Genomic DNA, 14,222 nt, shown 5'->3' on the forward strand with positions numbered 1-14,222 from the left:
CTGGATGAATGCCTGTCTTTGCTGCCCAGGTCAGACTATGGCCAGCTCTGGACCAGAGAGAAGGGTGGGAAACCAAGCCAGTCCTCAGCTGACTCACTAGCAGAGCCGAATTTAAGAGGACTAGAAACAAGAGGAGAGTTAATATTTAGATACTAATTTAATACTTGATTTTGTGTCTTATGGGGTTCCAGAATTTTTTATTTATATTTTTAGACTATGCAGCCCTGTAAAGCGAGAAATCCACCACTGCTTGTAATTACTTGTTCATTTAACATCATTTTCTAGACACCAGTTAGGTGCCAGGTAAAGATATGGTAGGTACTGAGTTCAATCTGGCATCGTATGTTGTTTGGGTTGAAGTACATGAGGAAGTCTGTATTGGATCTCTCCCCCCCCCCCCCCCCCAGATAACTAATTATATATATTCTCTGATTTGGTGTGAAAGCTTGACAGGTGATAAATCTTAAAGGTTATTAGCAATATGTGTATGAAACCACAGTAGCAAAGTTTTTTATGCTATTATATTAAAACCCAGAGTCTAAGCTGAAAGTGGTGGTGCACACTTTTATTCCTTGCAGAGGCCAGTCTGGTCTACAGAAAGAGTTCCGGGACAGTCAGGGTGACGTAAGAAAACCCTGAATCAAAAAACCAAAAATAAATAAATAAACAAACAAATATTAATTAATTAATTAATACATACTCAAGTAGAAGGTCTGTCCACTTGAGTCAGACCTTCTCATACAGGATTAATCTGGTTTTGATACAAAGATGCAATATTTGACTAATTGGTATTTATTAACATTTATTTACCCACTTGATTTTTCTGGTAGCTAATCAGTTTCATGGAAAGTGGTTCCTGTCACTTACTATTTTCTCTCTCTCTTTCTCTCTCATTTTTTGATTACTATTTTATGTGCATGAGTCTTTTGCCTATATGTATGTATGTGCAAGTGATTAGAAGAGGTCCTCAGATTCCTTGGAACTGGAATTAGAAACAGTTGTTAGCTGTTGTGTGGGTGCTGGGAACTGAACCTGGATCCTCTGTAAGAGTAGTAACTACTCTTAACCACCAAGTTACCTCTTCAACCCACTTTTTAAAACAGTTTTAATATTACTATTATGTGTGCATGGGGGTGGGGTCCGAGGACAGCTTTATGGAGTTAATTATCTCCTCCCTTGACTCAGCTTCTGGAGCTCTACCCATTCGGGTCACCAGGGTTGTGCTCAGTGTGCCTTTACCTACTAAGCCATCTTGCTGGTTCTCTTGTTTGTTTGTTTTGTTTTGTTTGAGACAAGGTTTCTCTATGTAGCCTTGTGGGTTCCTGGAACCCACTCTGTAGACTAGGCTGGCCTCGAACTGAGGTCATCTTACCTTTGTGTCCTGAGTGCTGCGATTAAAGATGTGCACCAACACTGCCTCGGAAAAAAAAAACCAAGGTTTCTTTTGTTTGTTTGGTTTTTGGAGACAGGGTTTCTCTGTGTAGCTTTGCACCTTTCCTGGAACTCACTCTGTAGTCCAGGCTGTCCTCGAACTCACAGAGATCCGCCTGCCTCTGCCTCCCCAGTGCTGGGATTAAAGGCGTGCGCCATCACCGCCCAGCGGGGAAAAAATAACAAGGTTTCTAAAGGTGACTAATGATGTCCCCATCATTTCCTCATGTAAATTGAATTACTGTTAACAGTTCTATTGTTCAATCTTTTACTAAAAGAGGCTCTGAGTGGATTACAATTACATTAATAAAAACAAGAAGTCCCAAAGCTAGACATAATGTCTCATATATGTAATCCAGGCCAGTATTCGGGGGTTTTGTAAGAGTTTGAGACCAACCTGGACTGTAGAGTGAGCTGCTGTCTTTAAAAAAAAAAAAAAAAAGAAAGAAAGAAAAAGTTAAATTTAGTCAAATGCCACTGTTCCTACAGGGGAGTTTACCTACTTAGCTGAGGAGTTTTAAGAACGGAATCTGGGTCAGCAGTATCTGCTGAAGATGTGGGAGTGAGTTTCTGCTAAAGCTGCTCATTAATAATACTGATAGCTAGAGGCTGCCTGTTTTGAACGAGGCTCCTGAGAGCTGCTTCAGGCTGTGCTGCCGTTCCCTTCTTGAAAGAAGTAGCCTAATAACCACACTTGAATGTGTCTTCTCCAGAAGATGTAAGGAAAATGTACCCTTGTACCCACTTCTCCGATTTACAACTTATCATCATACATACAGCAGAAACACATGGATACCTGTGTTTATGACATTTTGATTCATAATAGCCATAATAGTTGATCATTGACAACAAATGAATAAAGTTTGACACAAACATATACACACTGTAGAATTATTCAGCCATGAAGCACAATGAAATTATGTTTTCAGGAAATGAGTGGAACTGGAAATCATCATGTAAATAAAATAAAGTAAGTAAATAAACCAGGCTTCACAAATCATCACATGCTGTCTCTAGTGTATTTGAACTCTAGGGAAGATACATAAACAAGAAAATAATATAGGAGGTATTTGAGAAGAGAAAGGTACAAGAGGTGATATGATGAATGAATGTGACCAAAGTATGTTGGGAATATACAAAATAATGTCACAGTAAACCTATTGTTTTTGTACCAAAGATGATCAACATAATTTGTTTACAGGGAGATGCAGACCTAAACAACAAAGTTAGGGGAGAAAAAAGAATAAAAATTTACGTGTGTGTGTGTGTGTGTGTGTGTGTGTGTGTTTGTTTGTTTTGTTTTGTTTTGTTTGTGTGTACATGAGTTCATTTGTCTCAGAATGTTTCCAGGCCAGAGGTTTTTGATTCCTCTGGAACCGTAATTACAGGTACTTACAGCCACTCCATGTGGGTGCTGGGAACAGATAATCAGGTCTGCAAGAACAGTATGCACTCTTAACCACCGAGCCATCTCTCCAGCTCCCAGGGGGCGAAAATCTTTAAAGCAAAAAAACCTCACAGCCAGGGGGCTGGAGAGATGGCTCAGAGGTTAAGAGCACTGACTCTTCTTCCAGACATCCTGAGTTCAATTCCCAGCAGCCACATGATGGTTTACAACTATCTGTAATGAAATCTGGTGCCCTCTTCCTGTCTGCAAGGTTGCAGGCAGAACACTGTATGCATAATAAATAAATTAAAAACAAAACAAAGGGGCTGGAGAGATGGCTCAGAGGGTAAGAGCACTGATTGCTCTTCCAGAGGTCCTGAGTATAATTCCCGGCAACCACATGGTGGCTCACAACCATCTGTAATGAGATCTGATGCCCTCTTCTGGTCTGCAGTCATACATCCTATATACATAATAAATAAATAAATCTTTAAAAAACAAAACAAACAAAAAGAACAAAAAAAAAAAAAAACCACCCTCACAGCCAGATGTAATATAGAACTAAAATAAGATGGGCACTGATAAAGACATGGAAAAAAATAAAGCCAATTATGTATTGCTGTTAGAATTACACTGCTCCTCAGAACGTTCCACATGAAATTGTTACATAACCTTGCAATTCTGCTTACAGGCACATATCTTAAGAATGTAGTTTTATGTGTTCATGAGTTACTACAGGAGCTAAAAAGTAGGACCTAAGCTAAAGAGTGGATGAAAATGTGAGGTGGTCACACAATGGAGTATCATGTGGCTGTATGATTTGGAAAGAAAAGAAATTCTGTAGGGTGCTAGGAACCAAACTTGTATCCTCTGCAAGAACAGCAAGTACTCTTAACTACTGAGCCATCTCTTTAGCCTTCACTCTCCATCTTCTTCCCAGTGCTTTGCTATTAAACTCACGGCCTTGAACCATTCACTTTACCATTCACTTATACCCTAGCTGATTATATATAGACTTTTAAAAATATTTAATATTGTGGCTCCTCATTAGCATTTTAATTTGTATTTCCTTAGTGCCTAATAATAATGAACTGCTTTTGGGGCTGGAGAGATGGCTCAGAGGTTGAGAGCACTGACTGCTCTTCCAGAGGTCCTGAGTTCAATTCCCAGCAACCACATGGTGGCTCACAACCATCTGTAATGAGATCTGGTGCCCTCTTCTGGCCAGTCATACATGCTGTATGCATAATAAATAAAATAAATGAATGAATGAATGAATGAATAAATGAATAAATAAATAAATCTTTAAAAAAGAGAGATAAAGAAACACTTTCTTTTAAAAAATGAACTGCTTTCCTATGTGTAATATCCATTGTATATATTTTATTGAAATGTCTATTATTAAATTGACTTTTAATTTAACTATAATTAATTATAACCTTTTCTGTGTGTAAGCCCTTTAATAAAGGTCTATGATCTTCTAAATTGTGTGCGTGTATGTTGTGGCAGTCTGGGCTTCCCGACCCTCCTTACTGTACCTCTTGTGTGCTGCTCTGCTTTGCTCATCAGTGTGAAATTTTGATGTGTAATTTGCACATTTTTTTCTCTGTGTATAGTGCTTTTTTTGATGCAAAAAACATGTTTTTACATAACCTAAAGTCCACAGAGATTTCTCCTGTAGCATTTTACAAATTTTTAAGAATATAATTCTTTTTAGGTCTTTGATGTATCGGGGTTAACTTTTATAGATGGTGTAAATGAAGTATCCAGTTACTTCTGTGTTACTTGCTGAAAAGCTGTCAGGGACTATAGAGATGAACGAGTAAAGGTTGTTCTTGCAGAGGTCCTGGGTTTGGTTTCCAGTATCCATATGTTGTTTCATAATTAAAGTTCCAAAGACCTGATGCCCTGTTCTGACCATGCACATGGATACTCACAGGTGAAAACCACTCATACACATTAAGAAAATTTAACAGAGAAAAAAACAGCCACGTGGGAATGGTGGCCACACTTGTGATTACAGCCATGTGGCAATGGTGGCCACACTTGTGATTACAGCCACGTGGGAATGGTGGCCACACTTGTGATTACAGCCATGTGGCAATGGTGGCCACACTTGTGATTACAGCCATGTGGCAATGGTGGCCACACTTGTGATTACAGCCACGTGGCAATGGTGGCCACACTTGTGATTACAGCCACGTGGCAATGGTGGCCACACTTGTGATTACAGCCACGTGGGAATGGTGGCCACACTTGTGATTACAGCCATGTGGCAATGGTGGCCACACTTGGGACTACAGCCTTCAGGAAACAATTCCAAGGTCAAGGTTGTCTTCATACAGGACCTACAATCCACCTAGCCAGGGCCACATAGTGAAACTCTGTTTCAATCCCCTCCTTAAACTCTTTACTTATGTTGGCATCTTTGATGAAACCCAAAGGATCCCCCTAATTTTTTTTTTTTTTTTAATTAAAATCCCTGGAGACAGGGTCTCACTATGTAGTTCTGACTCTATTGGAACTTGCTATGTAGATCAGGCTGTTCTCAAACTCACCAGAATCCATCTGCTTCTGTCTCCCAAGTGCTGGGATAAGCCGATTGACCTTTTTGGGGGTGGTGGCGGGAGTGGAGGTGGGGTTTCAAGACAGGATTTCTCTCTAGTTTTGGAGCCTGTCCGGGATCTCACGTGCTGTAAACCAGGCTGGCCTTGAACTCACAGAGATCTGCCTGGTGCCAATTGACTCTTAACAATTTTTTTTTTTTTGGTCTTTTTTTATTTCTTTGAGTTCTTTCCCCCATAACAGCACTTGACTGCTTGTTTTATGTCAGGCACAGAGTTGGAGCTTACATATGTGGTCAGTACCAAAGGAAGCCTGTGTGCTTACACTGACTTGGCAAATCAGGCACTATAAGCCCTGAAACTTATTTTTTCTTCAAAATTGTTTCGGGTATACTTTTTTTTTTTTTACTTCTGTATAGATTATGGAATAGACAGCTTTTTAAAACGTCTGTTATTAAATTTTATTTGCTTTGAATCTAGACTTAATTTTAGCCTGAAAGCTAAAATTCAAGAATTGCCCTGAATATGGGTTAATTTGAGAATTTCCTTTGTTTGTTTGTTTAAATTGTTTTGTGTATGTGTGTCTGGGATCAAGTGCATGGTACACATATGGAAGTCAGTCATCAACCTCCCAGGAGTTGGTTCCTCCTTCTACCATGTGGGTCCTAGGAATCGAACTTAGGTCATCAGGCTAGATAGCAGGTATCTTTACAACTCAGCTATCTTGCTTGTCCAGGAATTACCTTAATATTGAATCTTTCATTCTTGACTGTGGAGTACCTTTCCATTTCCTTCTAGCTTTAAAAACCATTTTTTCTCCTTTCTGGGCTTAATAGCCCACACCTCTAATCTTAGTACTCTGGGAAACAGTTGTAGGCAGATAGGGCTACTAGTGAGAAACCTGTCTCAAACACACACACACACACACACACACACACACACACACACACACACACACACACACAAACAACTCTCCACCCCCCCCCCCCCCGAAAGATGTTTATTAGATGTGACTGTGATATATTGTTCTATCTGTAACTTGTAAATTCTAATAGATTGGAAATAGTAGTATCTTGTAACTTATTTTGTGTTTGTATCTTAAGGGTCTCCCACTGACTTCCTTGAAGAGAAAATTGCCTACCAGGAATATCAGAACAGCCAGAACTGGCCAGAAGATGCAAGCTTTTGTTTCCAGCCTCAGGGAGTGTTAGGTACTAACCAGACTGGTAAGTGCAGGCTGTGTGTGTGTGTGATTGCTAAATGTGAGCTGTGAGGTAATAGGTGACAAGGCTGTAGCTCCCACTAAGATAAAGCATTTGGGCTTCAAAATAGCTCAGTAAGGCATGGCCAAAGTATAATTATTTTCTGTAGACATTCGCTTGGACTTTTATCTTTATCCTCCTTTTTCTTTCTGTGTTTGAAATAGGGTCTCATAATGTAGTCCACAGTAACAAATCTCCCTTCTGTCATGTCAGCCTTTCAAAATGCTAGGATTACACGGGTAGGTCAGCCACAGCCAGCTTTATTTATCCTTTCTTCAGAAGCATTTAATTCCCTGTAGTTTTTTTTTTTTTTTAAATAATCTTTTCAAAACCAGTTACTAATAAATTGTCTCACATTCATGTACATTAAAAGCTAAAGGTTCAGGAATCCATTAGCACCCTAATTCTTTTCACAGAAATTATTTCAGTAATAGCAGAGCTTTTTTTATGCCAGAGAACTGACTCTCAAAAGTTTTCTTCTAGTCCCAAGATTTGATTTTTTTTTTTTCCCCAGGCAGGGTTTCTTCATGGAGTTTTGATGCCTGTCCTGGATCTTGCTCTGTAGACCAGGCTGGCCTCGAACTCAAAGAGATTTGCCTGTCTCTGCCTCCCAAGTGTTGGAATTAAAGGTGTGCTACTGCCGCCCGAACCAAGATTTGATCTCGATATGTAAGGGCTGGCTGGCCTAGAACTTGGGTTAAAGCCTACATTCACCACCATACTGATCTCAACAAGCATTTGAAATGCATTATTCTGCACAAAGCCCACAAGAGTTACCTGTTTTTGTTCTATGAATAACCTTTCTAGCTGAGTTAGTTTGGTTTGGTTTTTTGAAGACAGGATCTCATTTTGTTTCTGATTTTGGCTTTGAACTTGGGAGTGTTGTGATTACAGGCATGTATCTTCATGCCCACTATACATTCTATTGTTGTTGCTTGTTTTCACTCTTTCAGGGTGCCTGCCACCCAGCTCTTAAACAAAATCATATAGGGAGGCTTATTTTTAATTATGAATACCCGGCCTTAGCTTGGCTTAGTTTCTAGCCAGCTTTCCTATCCCATCTACCTCTTGCCTCTGGGCTTTTCCCGTTCTCTTACTTCTGTAAATTGTACTCTTACTCTGTGGCTTGCTGTGTAGCTGGGTGACTGGCCCAGGAGTCCTTCTCCTTCTCTGTCTCCGAGCCCTCTCCTCCCAGATTTCTCCTCCTCTGTATTTTCTGCCTGCCAGCCTCACCTGTCCTTTTTCCTGTCTTGTTATTGACCATTCAGTTCTAGACCATCAGGAGTGTTAGACAGGCACAGTAACACAGCTTCACAGAGTTAAACAAATGCAACATAAACAAAAGTAACACACCTTAAAATAATATCCTACAACATTTTATTATTTGGTTTTTAATTTTTATGTGTTTGTGTATGTGTGTTTGTGTCTCCAGCACTGAAATTATAAGCATGTACAACCATACCAGTCTTTATTTTTGTGGGTGCTGAGGATCTAACTCAGGCATTCATGTTTTTATGGCATGGAGTATTGAGTGTTCGTTCATGAGGTTTTATGTTTGCTGGCTCTCCTAGGTAATCAAATTTTAAGAGAACAATGGATTATATTTTGTTATACCAAATGAATCAGTGAATGTTTATTGCTTCTTTGTCATGTAGTCATGTTATTTTATTTAATTTACTATTGGTAATACAAATGTAACAAATCAATGTTAATAGGAACTAAGAGATAATAATCTTTCTAATTGCATTCACTATATGATTCTGTTGTTATTCTAGATCCATTTAAGATGCACCCTGATGATGGCCTGGCAGATCTGCTCTTTGTCACCAGTGGACCCACAAAAGCTTCAGCATTTATGGAGCAAAGTGACCCTCTGCAAGACAGTTATGGTATGGCTTCAGCCAGATCCAGTATCTATCCTTTATTCATTGTACAAAGATCCATACAATAAATGACAAATGATAAAGTGAAAAATAAAATAAAAATTTTGAGGGACGTTCTACATAAGAAATCAGCTTAGCCTGGCTTTATCTATGTAAAAGGCATCATTAAATTCCTGATTCTCTCTTCTCCACACCTGGACTAATATGAAATTATGAAAAATCTGTGTGTGTGTGTGTGTGTGTGTGTTTTATGGCTCCAGTAATCACACACACACACACACACACACACACACACACACACACACACACACATATACACACTTTAAAACACCATATTACATAGCACCTTGGACTGAAACTGAAAGGGTAAGGATTTTTAGGGTCTCCCAGTGAGTGGCAAATTAGAGAATTCACAATTGGGCTTTTTATAAGACCTTGAATCCTATAATGTATGGTCAGATTCTTTGTGCACATTTTGCCTTTCATGGTCTAGAAAAAATTACTTCATAAATTTCAGTTTTTTAATATTTATTATTATTTGAGATAGTATCTCATGTATCCTAGGTTGTCCTCAAATTTGTTACGTAGCAAAGAATTACCTCTTCTACTCTTCCTGCCTCCATTACCAAGTACTGAGATGATATATGGAACCCACTGGGACCTGGCTATAAAGCATTGGATCACAGCAGCTCCTGATGCTTGCTGGGCAAGTAATCCAGCTGAGCCACAGACCTCCCCACTGAATATATACAATGTATTTATATATGTATATATATTAAATATTTATATATGTATATATATTAAATATATACAATGGAGCCAGCATTTGTTCCTTGTTTAGAGATGTTAAAAATATAGCATGGTGTCAGGTACATTGTAAACAAGCAGTAGTACCCTCATCTTGTCTGTTGGCATTTTTATGTTTTACTTGCTCTGAGTGTCTTCTGACCACTTTCTTTTCTGTTCTCCTCCTTTGAAGTCTATGATTCTCCATTTCTTTTTAGACAAAGTCTTACTGTGTTGTCTGGAGTGGGCTCACACTCATGATACTGCACCTTTGCTGGCAGCTCAGAGTCCGGCTGTGTGCCCCCCATGCTCTTGTCTTAGAAGAGTATGCTTTGGTTCTTTTGTGTCCTCTTTGGTTCCTTTCCATTTAAATCCCTTCACATCTAGATCACCCTATTAGTCTTCTAATCAGTCTTGCTGCTCTTTTCTAACCCAATCTAAATAGCCCACTGTACCGATCATTATAAAAGACATTCTTGCCCAGTGGTGGTGGCGCACTCCTTTAATCCCAGCACTCGGGAGGCAGAGCCAGGCGGATCTCTGCGAGTTCGAGGCCACCATGGGCTACAAAGCGAGTTCCAGGAAAAGGCGCAAAGCCACACAGAGAAACCCTTTACAGGAGCATCACCTGAGCTCAGGAGTTTAAGGCTAACAGTGAGGTTCTGTTTCCTAAAAAAATAGAAAGAAAGGAAGAAAGAAAGAATTTAATAGCTGGTAATAGCTGGAACCATCTGATAGTAAATCTCATATTATGTCTGACATAAAAGAGCATAATTCTTGTATTTGTCAACTTGCTAATAATTTATTAAGCATTTCATAAAGGCAGATTCTAGTCTTGTTTTATGTTTGTTTGTTTTTTTGGTTTTTCAAGACAGGGTTTCTCTGGGTAGCCCTGGCTGTTCTGAAACTTGTTCTGTAGACCAGGGCTGGCCTTGAACTTAGGGATATCACCTGCTTCTGCCTCCCAAGTGCTGGGATTAAAGGCGTGCACAAACCACTTCCCGGCTCTAATATTGCTTTATACGTGAATGAAGGCTCACAATAATTTGCTATCTACTATATTCCATTGAAGTTGATATTGGTAGTCTTCAGTCTTCAGTATTTTAAATCTCTGTGACATCAGTAGGAAGTAATAAATATGTGTCCCTGGTGCTACTAGGATATAGTGTTACTCTTTGCCTGGTAACAGTTTATCTCAAACCTGATATGAAGTGTCTTAGGTATTAAGAGCACTTGCTGTTTTTGTGAAGGACCAGTTTGATATAGAAACCACGTGGGGAGGGTCGTAATTGCAGCACCAATTAAGTAAATCTTTAAAAACCAACAATTAACACAAAACTGAAGAATGCCAGACCTTCCTGTAAAACCTCTACTCTTATTGGTCCTTGGGTTTGTGTGGTCACTGATTTAACCTGTCAAATACTTTCCCCCTCCATTGATGACCACATTTAAAAACTGTGTTTCATTATTAGGTATGCTTCCCGGTGACTCATTTGCTCCCATGGCTGTTGCGTCTCAGGAGTGGTCTGTGGAAGCCTCAAACTCTCCACACTCAGAATCCTTGGTTTCTCCAGAAAGTAGTATAGAAACCCTACAGACGGCAGCAGGTAAATCATTAAAAGCTACTTTGTCAGTTATTGGTTATGGCACCAGTAATCACCAAGCCCCAACTTTTTTCAGCAGTTTATAGCAGATACAAACTTGTCTTTTTTTCTTTGTTTTTGAGACCGAGTCTCAGTATAGATCCTGTGTAGATCAGGCTGGCCTTGAACTTTGATTTTGATTGATTACATAATTGGCTTATTGTTGTTTTGCTTTTCCAGACAGGATTTCTCTGTGTAGCTTTGGAGTCTGTCCTGAAACTCACTGTGTAGCCCAGGCTGGCCTCAAACTCACAGAGATCCACATGCCTCTGCCTCCCAAGTGCTGGGATTAAAGGCATAACTGTTCTTTTATTTAATCATGTATTTTCTCTCTTGGTCATGTCTTCTCCACATCTTCTATTCTTAGCACACTTGATGGCAGCCAAAAAACCAAGAGATAATGACTTGTCTTTTAGCATTGTTTCATTCTTTTAAATGTTGTCAAAGACAGACATCATATATTAACTCTGCAGCTTCTTAATTTATATAAATCTGATATTTATAAAATCCATGTATTTCATGTTTCCTAAGAAAGTAATTTTCATAACTTTAAATTTTCTGGATGTGACTGTTTTGTCTGTTTATATGTAAGTGTACCATATGTGTGCCTGGTGCCCACAGAGGCCAGAAATGGGCATCAAATCCCTTGGAACTGGAGTTACAGATGCTTGTGAGCCACCATGTGGGTGCTGGGAATAAAACCAGGAAAAGCAGTCTATGCTCTTAACTGCTGACCCATCTCTCCAGACCAGAAAGTAAATTTTGGGGAAGGGTGGTGGTGGTTGAGACAGGGTTTCTCTGTGTAGCCAGAAAGTAATTTTTTTTTTTTATTTCATAATTTGATTTGATTTTACATATCAGCCATGGATTCCCCTGTCCTCCCTCCTCTTACTCCCCCCCCCACCCCCCACTCCCATCTCCTTCAGGGTAAGGACTCCCCTGGGGATTCAGCTCCAGGCAGGTCCAGTCCCCTCCTCCCAGGCTGAGCAAAGTGTCCCTGCATAGGCCCCAGGTTCCAAACAGCCAGCTCATGCACTGAGGACAGGTCCCGGTCCCACTGCCTGGGTGCCTCCCAAATGGTTCAAGCCAATCAACTGTCTCACTTATCCAGAGGGCCTGATCCAGTTGGGGGCTGTAAGGGTTTGGTCTTTAATTACGTCATCAGCCTTCACTGGCTTCCCAGCCTAAAAAGCAGGTGGGCCCACTGTGGGCTCTCTGTCCCCTCTCCTTTCTGCTCCTTCCTCCCATCCAGGGGCTCCTCAGCTATTGGTTCATAGTTCATGTGTTTCCACTAGTTTGGCTGTTTGTCCCTGTGCTTTTTCCAATCTTGGTGATTTTTTTTTTTTTTGTTTATTTATTTTTATTTTATGTGCTTTGATATTTTGCCTGCGTGTATGTTTGTGTAAGGTTGTTGTATCCCCTAGAATTGGAGTTGCAGACAGTTGTGAGCTGTCATGTGGGTGCTGGGAATTGAAACCAGGTCCTGTGAAAGAGCAGCCAGTGCTCTTAGCCTCTGACCCCCCTCTCTATTCCTGCTACATCCTAATTTTTTAAACTTAATTTCCTTAGAGCGATCCAAGGAAATAGAAGTGGCATCAGTACAAGAGCAGCTGCCAAATCAAGCATTAGAAATGATGGCCGAAGAGAAGAGTGCTGATGGGGTGCCATCTAGAAAAACAGAGGTATCTTCATCCACAGACACGACACCAGTCACAGGACCCGAAGAGGCATTTGCTAAAGATACAGAAGAGACCAGGAATCCAGATGTGATGCTGGAGGACATGGAGCGACGTGTAGGAACAGAGGTGCCCCCTGTTAAGGATATCGTATTGCCGACCGAAAATGTGTCTTTTACCAAGGATATGGCACCTCCTACAGAAACTGAAATGGTTCCAGGCAAGGATGTGACACTGCCCAAAGAAACAGAGATGACATTTGCAGTAAAAATGGACTTGGCACCACCAGAGGATATGGTACTTCCCAAAGAAACAGAGCTAACCCCAGTCAATGTCATGGTTTCCTCCTCAGCCATAGAAGTGGCACTGGCAAAGGATGCTGAGTCCTCTGCGGAAATACCTTTGGCTGAGGAGATGGACTTGCCCTCAGAAACAGAGGTGGGCTTGGCAAGGGACTTGGCACTGCCCTCAGACACCCCGATGACCTTGACAAAGGATGTAACATTGCCCTTAGAAACAGAGGGATCTCTGGCCGAAAGCGTGACTCCATCTCTGGAAAGTGAAATGATCCTGGATAAGGATATGGCTCCACCCCCTGAAGCAAAATTGGACATGGTCAGAGATAAGACTCCACTCCCAGAATCAGAAGTGTCTCTGGACAAAGAAGTGGTTATACTTTCAGAAACAAAGGTGACTGAGATCAACAATTCGACCCCTCTTTCAGAAAAAGAGGTGGCCTCAATCAAGGACATTTCTCTGCCTCCAGAAACAGAGGCTCCCCTGGCTGAGGATGCCATTCTGCCCTTAGGAACAGGGTTGACCTTGGACAACAACGTGACTCCAGCCAAGGATGTTGCACTGCTTTCGGAAACAGAAGTAGCAGCAGCTCAAATTAAAGACAAGGAAAATGCACAGACCCTAGAACTAAGTAAAGACTCCCAGTTAGACTCTGTCCAGCACAAGGGGCAGTCAGCAGTACCTCCTTGCATGATTCTACCAGGTATGGGCTCCAGCTTTTTCTCAGTATTCTCTCTACTAAGGTATAAACTAAGGGACAGTGTCATGCCTGGTAAAATACAGCTTTACAGGTCCACTCATATTCCTCCTAATCAGTGTTCTCTCCCTCTTCTTTGATGACTAGTCCCATTTTGTGCTCATCCTTGCTTTATTTCCAGACAAATGAGGCATTAAGTAAGCTAAGATCCACAAACCACCATTACCTCATCTCCATAGTGATTTGTATCTGTGCACTACTTCTGCCTTTCTACTGTTTTTATGGGTAAACTGTCTGTCTTCTCTGAAGTAAAGCCAACCTCTCCTCACTTGGCAACAAGTGCCATCTGCTTAAGTATCATTCTTGTTTTTCTTTATAACTGTTGCTGCCTTTTAAGCCTCGGCTGTCCTAATCAGCAACTGCAACTTTGCTGCTGCAGCAGTTTTGCTGCCAAAGCTGCAGCCTGAGGAGATTCTGTTCCCTTAGGCACCGACTCTTTGAAAGCTACTAAGGGAATTTAATCTAAATTTCTGTCTCTCTAAAGAACTTAAGATTCAAAGGTAGAAATGGAATTCTGCTCCTCAGAGAGGCTGAAA

General features: G+C 40.7%; 1 protein-coding gene across 45 annotated transcripts in view; it reads left to right on the forward strand.

Annotated features, from left to right (window-relative positions):
* Map4 (microtubule associated protein 4) overlaps window positions 1–14,222 on the forward strand; it is a 143,926-nt gene that overhangs the window by 83,029 nt on the left and 46,675 nt on the right. For 40 of the 45 annotated variants that reach the window (XM_076577094.1, XM_076577086.1, XM_076577088.1 and 37 more), the window contains 4 exons: window positions 6,486–6,608; window positions 8,420–8,533; window positions 10,786–10,920; window positions 12,526–13,632. In XM_076577094.1, the coding sequence (XP_076433209.1) occupies window positions 6,486–6,608; window positions 8,420–8,533; window positions 10,786–10,920; window positions 12,526–13,632 (1,479 nt within the window). The remainder of the gene's footprint in view (window positions 1–6,485; window positions 6,609–8,419; window positions 8,534–10,785; window positions 10,921–12,525; window positions 13,633–14,222) is intronic. The other 5 variants (XM_076577093.1, XM_076577113.1, XM_076577120.1 and 2 more) reach the window with 1 other exon arrangement.

Source organism: Peromyscus maniculatus, chromosome 7 (assembly GCF_049852395.1).
Source record: "Peromyscus maniculatus bairdii isolate BWxNUB_F1_BW_parent chromosome 7, HU_Pman_BW_mat_3.1, whole genome shotgun sequence".
Classification (NCBI taxonomy): domain Eukaryota; kingdom Metazoa; phylum Chordata; class Mammalia; order Rodentia; family Cricetidae; genus Peromyscus; species Peromyscus maniculatus.